Below are 6827 nucleotides of genomic sequence, written 5' to 3'. Positions count from 1 at the left end.
TTGCCTCGGCTTCGCAAAGTGCTGGGATTACAGGTGTGAGCCACCGCGCCCAGCCGAGCCTAACCCTCTTTCTACGTCCCTGCATTACCCAAAGAGATCCATTATAAACAGTTTGGCTTTTTAGACTTTGTTAATACATACATATAAAGCAATTTTGTCTTTTTTTTTTTTTTTTTGAGACAGGGTCTCACTCTGTCGCCCAGGCTGGAGTGCAGTGGTGCCATCACGGCTCACTGAAACCTCTGCCTCCCAGGTTCAAGCAATTCTTGTGCCTTAGCCTCCCATGTAGCTGGGATCACAGGCATATGCCACCATGTCCCAGCTAATTTTTGTATTTTTAGTAGAGACAGGGTTTTGCCACGTTGCCCAACCTGGTCTTGGATTCCCGAGCCCAAGTGATCTTCCTGTCTCGGCCTCCCAAAATTGGGATTGGGATTACAGGCATGAGCCACTGCGCCCCACGTGTTTTTATAGAGATGGGGTTTCGCCATGTTGGCCAGGCTTGTCTCGAACTCCTGGGTTCAAGCAGTCCACCTGCCTCGGCTTCCCAGAGTGCTGAATTACAGGCATGAGCCACTGTGCCTGGTCTGTATTTACTTTTGAGAGGAATTTAATAGAAATGATTTAGGAGTGCAAATGTGATAATGGTTTACTGCTTATGGAATGGCCTTAGGGGGACATTTGTGGAGTGTTCTTACACCCGACTGGGATTAGACTAGATTGGAATTTCACAGCAAAATAGTCTTGCAGACAAAAAGTTTAGCTTTTTCTTTGTGGAGTCCTGGAGTGAGTGGGCGCAAGAGGGGGGCTGAGGCTTCACTTCCGTCTCGGAGGAAGTTTGTCGTTGGGAGCAGTCTATCTTGATTGACCCTGGTGCAGTCACTGAGAAACTGAGGCATTTTCCAAAACCAAGTTGATCATTTGAGGGGCAGAGTTTGCAGAGAACTTTCAGGAGGCTTTGGGTATGGTGGGAAAAACACTGCACTCAGGACTGGGGGATTGGAGTTCCTGGGGCTAGCTCTTCCCCTCACTGGGTCCTCAGGTTTCCTTTACCCTTAGATATGGGATTGGGCTAATTGGTTTCTAGGGCCCTTTCCAGTGGGAAGAGCTTGAGCTGCTGTTTTGCCTGAAGTGCAGTCCTTGCCTTCCAGGAGCTTGCAGTCTGGTTTAATGAGAGTGTTCATTTCAGCTCCTTTCCTCCCCCTGCAGTGAGAGGATATTGTCTGCTGAGCTTGAGAAGGTAAATGCTAAGAAATGGCAGCAATCAACCCCTCTTACAGTGCCACTTCACCACCTGGAGAGAACCTTTGCCTTAGCCACAATCACTTTCCCTTTGACTGGTAGAACCACCACTAATTTATAATTTGCCAAATGCTTCATGTACGAAAGTGCCCTTGGAACAGCCCTTTCAATTCTGTTTTTTTTTTTTCCAGGTTGATTCCAAAGATAGTTCTCATAACTCCACAAACTCTGAATTTGCAGCTGAAGCTGAGGGTCAGAATGATACAATTGAGGAACCCAACAAGATCCAGAAAAGGAAGAGGGATAGACTTCGAGACCAGGGCTCCACAATGATCTACCTGAAGGCTATCCAGGGCATCCTGGGGAAATCGATGCCAAAAAGGAAGGGAGAGGCTGCCATTCGGGCAAAACCAAGCACAGCAGAGCGTCCCAGCCGTGGAGAAGGACCAGCCAGGAGTGAAGGACCAGCCAAGACTGCAGAAGGAGCAGCCAGGAGTGTCACAGTCACCACTGCTCAGAAGGAGAAAGACTCAACCCCAGAGATCAGCGTGGAGGAGGACAAGACTGTGCCAGAGAAGAGCAGCTTCTACGACAGGAGAGTAGTTATAGACCCTCAGGAGGAACCCAGTGAGGAGCCCCTTGGGGACCGAAGGACAGTCATTAACAAATGCTCTCCACCCCTAGAGTTCTTGGATGATGCTGACTCTCATTTAGAAATCCAAAAGGTGAGTAAAGCTCACGCCAGGCATCTGACTTTTTAGTTCTCTTGATGAAATGTGTTCCATCTTTCTAGTTCGATCCTAAGTGTTACTGGTTAAAAACAGTACTTTACGTAACCAGGCCTCCAAGAAACAAATTGATGGTTTTCTTCTAACATACTTTTCAGATTTTCAGTTATTAATAAATGTAAACTGAGTTTTTTTTTTTTTAAAGGATTTATATGTTAGGATGTGGGTTTAGCTGCTGTGTAAAAGGCCAAAGTAACAGTAGCTTAAGTTTGACTTAAGAAGGATGGCTTCATGACGTCAGAGATACTGGTGCCTTTTGTCTTGATTCTCTATCACCCCTCAACACAGTGTCCATCTCTTGGTGTGAAATGGGTACTCTGATAGGATGCAGGGTTTGTTAATGTGGGCATTCTGGCCAGTGGGAAGGGGAGAAGAGGAAAGTGTATTCCTTCCTTGTTAAGAGCTTGGCTCAAGAGTTGCACACGGTATATCTGCTATTGACAAGAGTGGGGAAACCTGGTTGACACCTAGCTGCAAGGGAATCTGGAAAATCAGCCTTCATCTAGGCAGACTTATACCTTGATAACCAGAGAAGAAGGGAAGGATGTCATTGGAGGGATACTAGTGATTTTTAACATAGCTTATAATTGAGGGGCAGCATTCTTCCATCTTTTTGGTTGTTGTTGTTGAGACAGAGTCTTGCTCTGTTGCCCAGGCTGGAGTGCAATGGCGTGATCTTGGCTCACTGCAACCTTCGCCTTCCAGTTTCAAGCAATTCTCTTGCCTCAGCCTCCCGAGTAGCTGGGATTACAGGTGTGCGCCACCAAACCTGGCTAATTTTTGTATTTTTAGTAGAGATGGGGTTTCTCCATGTCGGTCAGGCTGGTCTCAAACTCCTGACCTTGTCATCCACCTGCCTTGGCCTCCCAAAGTGGCGGGATTGCAGGCGTGAGCCACTGTGCCTGGCTGCATTCCTCCATCTTACTCGTCTCCACCCATCCTTTATTACTGCTCCACAGGCAGCTTCTCATCTTTTAGCTCTTTCTTCTAGTACTTACCCCATGTTTCTAAATAATCTTTACTGTTGATCAGTTTTACAGTTTTAGATGTCTGAGAACTTCTTGCTTGGGAGATGAGAATTTAGTTCTCTGTACCTCCTTCAGAAGCACCCACACCCAGGGATACATTAGCTTCCCCTTTTTGCAGCCTCCCTGTGTGGCTTGAATACCTTTTGGATTAAGTCTGTTTAAGATTGGTTACTGCCATGTTCACAGCTGAGTCGCTTTGTATACTATGATCACATTTTCTTTCTTGTAAAACTTCATTTTCCTTAAAGTTCATCGTTACTTTGTTTTTCCTTTGGTTTTCCCTGTACCTTTCACTAATTAATCTCCAAACTGTGAGAGACATAAAATCCTTCTCAGTATGGTCAAAGTAAGGAATCTGTTCCTTTTTCTTTTTTTGGGGCTTGGAGGCATACGTCTTCAGCCGTCTGTCGTCCTACTCTGCTCTGCTCTGGTCTGGACTGCTTGCCCTTAGGCCAGCTGGCAGCTGTCTCTCTGGAGCCTCCTTCACATTTCTCCCGGATCGAGTCTTCTGCTACCTATAACTCTGTGTCTTCTCATGTTCTTCTTCTTTGGTTTACTCTCACATTTTGGTGGAATACTTTTTCTAGTAGCTTCTTGAGAAAGGGTACATGGAGAAATTTTTTTGGAAAACGTTTGTCTGAGATTGCCTTTTTTTTGACCTGGAAAAGATGTTCCCAATATATTGTTAAGTGAAAAAAGCAGGTTACAAAACGGTATGCACAATATGAGCCCATTTTTATAAAAATATACATATTTAGCAAAGTAAACGGACAAATGATGTTTATCAAAATATTAACATTGGTTCTTCTAACATAGTGGGATGATTGTTGATTTTGCTTAACTACTCCCCCATTTTTTCCTATTTGAATTTACTATAATGAAGATTGCTTTTTAAATGGATAGTAGGAGATGAGGGCATTATTAACCTCTGATTAGCCCAAATATACTCCTAACGGTCCTTCTGGCAAAGTAAATGTTTCTATTCAGCCTATATCTGGGAAATTGCTTCTACCTTATAAATTTGAGTGTCCTTCAAAGATGATATTCACTCCAACTTCCTTTTAGGCAAACTATACAATAGCAAATTTTGATATTTAAAAACTTAAAAAACATCCCTCAACTTAATACCAAAAAGAATAGATGAGAAAATACAAATCCTCACTTTTCAAAAAGAAACAATCCAAGTACATACTACTAAATTATACAAAGTTACGTTATGTAAGTTTAGTTTATTGCAGAGATGAAGACAACACACTAGAAGTTGGCAGCTTCTATTTCACACCGTTCACAGCACTCACTCGGTTCTCCATTTCATTCACTCACCCATGCAAAAGGTCTGTACACGCAATGATGTCTGATGTGTCTTAGTTTCCATAGTATAACAGGAAACTTGACATTTCAATTAAAAAGGTAAAATGAAGACATTTACCATCAGACTATAAAATTCCTCTTCTGTAAGAGGATACTATAGTACTTGAATATATGATTTGAAACAAAATCATGTACCAAATGAAAGGGGCACCACTTCAAGAGCACTAGGACTACATTAAACTTAAATGTATTCCAACGTTCTTAAAAATGTGACTCAAAACCACATCTAATCTTAGAAAAGCTCCAATAACTAAAACTACATTAACAGGCACGATGAACAGTGTAAACACTGTTAACGGGCACCAAGTTTAACAGGGCAGACGATATTTGCTTCTGCATTCACACTTACTCAATTACATTTTTTTAAAAAATGATGCTACTTAAACTATTAATGTTTTACAAAAAAAAATAATTTTAATAAATACAGCAAATGCTAGAAATCTAGCTAGGTTATCATGCAAGGTATAACCAAGACAAACAAATTTATAATAAAGGCACTTGCATTCAAAATGAACTCTACGCTTATATTTTATTAAAAGGGCAAACATCATGAATTAACCCAGCTGCTTACTTGAATTACAAAAGTAACATGATTCAATATGAAAATAAGAAACTGTCTACAAATCTCTGACAGTAATAAATTGCAACGTGCAATGCATACAGGAGTCATACAGAGCAACAAACTCTCGTACAAAACAAAAGTATTTTAATACCTTTAAAATCCAAATTTTTCTTTAAAATCATTCATGAAAAAGATTCTCAAGTCAGAATTAACACCTCAATTAGTCAAGCATCAGGAAACTACATTGCAGCTATTAATATACAAAAATACATCTTTTCACCGTCTTTCCTTCTGATGCCTCTGTTCCAGAATCATACAGAGTCTCATTTCTCTACACTCCCCCTTCCATCATTTCTTCAGATCGTGAAAACTGAATTTGCTGAACACCGAATCTGTTGATATGATGTTGTGTAAACCATAACATTTTGTTGTTGACCGTCTGTGGTTATTAAGCCAGCTGGTAACTGGTTAGTAAATGCCTCCTCTGTAAGCTCTTCACTTAGTCCATCTGTAGCTGTGACTGCTCCACCAATTCCCTTTTCTCCTTTCATAGCCTTTCTGAATTTCTGAAGGTATAATTTCAGAGGTTTCACCTAACTGTCAAAGCCTAAGGTAGACATAGCAAAGAGAATATCTTCTCCATTGATTGTTTTTCGCTTCTCTTGATGGCACCTTTCGCTTGCCTCAGATGTTCTATAAAGCTGAGGAACTCACTCACACACTCTTGAACACATTCTTTGGCATCTTTTGTAATCTTTCCCGTTTGAGGGATGGCATTTTTCATTATCCTAGCCACATTTGCTATTGGAAGATATACATCTTGTTCTCTGAAACTTTCTTTTGAACCATTTGTGTCCTCATGATCATTCATGCTGTCCTCAGTATCATCATGAGGGTATATAACATAATGACTTCCTCCAATATAGTCTGCAGAGATTCCTAGTTGAGAAGCATCTGTTGTAGAACTGTCACCATCCATTGTCATGAAATACTGTCAGAACTGTGTTGTCAGTGGTGCTGAAGAACACCTGTCTAAAAAGGTGTCTAATCTTTGTGATTTCAACCTCCAATGCAGCCCTGGTTGGCTCCTGTCTCCCGAGATTGCCTTTATTTTACCTTTAACTTTGATTGCAAGCTTGCCTGGTTTCGGAATTCTAGGTTGGAAATCATTTTGTTCGGGATTTTGAAGGCATTGCTCCTTTTCTTCTGGGCTTTTTTTTTTTTTTTTTTTTTTTTTTTTGAGATGGAGTCTCGCTTTGTCTTGCCCAGGCTGGAGTGCAGTGGTATGATCTTGGCTCACTACAGCCTCCACCTCCCAGATTCAAGTGATTCTCCTGTCTCAGCCTCCCGAGTAGTTGGGATTATAGGCGCATGCCACCACACCTGGCTAATTTTGTATTTTTAGTAGAGACAGAGTTTCTTCATGTTGGCCAAGACTGGTCTCGAACCCCTGACCTAAGGTGATCCACCTACCTAGGCTTCCCAAAGTACTGGGATTACATGTGTGAGCCACCTTGCCTGACCTCTTCTGGTTTTCTTGATGTCTGAAGCTATTGTGGTTCCTTGGTGTATGATTGTTTTTGTCTGTACATATATATATATATATATTTTTTTTTTTTTTTTTTTCTGTGAGACAGACTCTTGCTCTGTCGGCCAGGCTGGAGTCCAGGGGCACGATCTCAGCTCACTGCAATCTTTGCCTCCTAGGTTCAAGCGATTCTCCTGCCTTAGCCTCCTGAGTAGCTGGGATTACAGGCGTGTGCCACCACACCCGGCTAATTTTTGTATTTTTAGTAGAGATGGGGTTTCACCATGTTGGTGAGGCTGGTCTTGAAC

At 41.9% G+C, this 6827-nt stretch overlaps 1 protein-coding gene across 2 annotated transcripts in view; it reads left to right on the top strand.

Annotated features, from left to right (window-relative positions):
- The window catches only part of TATDN2 (TatD DNase domain containing 2), a 43708-nt gene that overhangs the window by 11089 nt on the left and 25792 nt on the right, over positions 1-6827 (top strand). For both annotated transcript variants that reach the window (XM_011994129.1, XM_011994128.1), the window contains exon 3: positions 1434-1967. In XM_011994129.1, coding sequence (XP_011849519.1) covers positions 1434-1967 — 534 coding nt within the window. The remainder of the gene's footprint in view (positions 1-1433; positions 1968-6827) is intronic.

Source organism: Mandrillus leucophaeus, unplaced genomic scaffold (assembly GCF_000951045.1).
Source record: "Mandrillus leucophaeus isolate KB7577 unplaced genomic scaffold, Mleu.le_1.0 Scaffold442, whole genome shotgun sequence".
Classification (NCBI taxonomy): Eukaryota; Metazoa; Chordata; class Mammalia; order Primates; family Cercopithecidae; genus Mandrillus; species Mandrillus leucophaeus.
The sequence above is the reverse complement of the archived record's forward strand: the minus strand, read 5'-3'. Positions and strand labels throughout refer to the sequence as shown.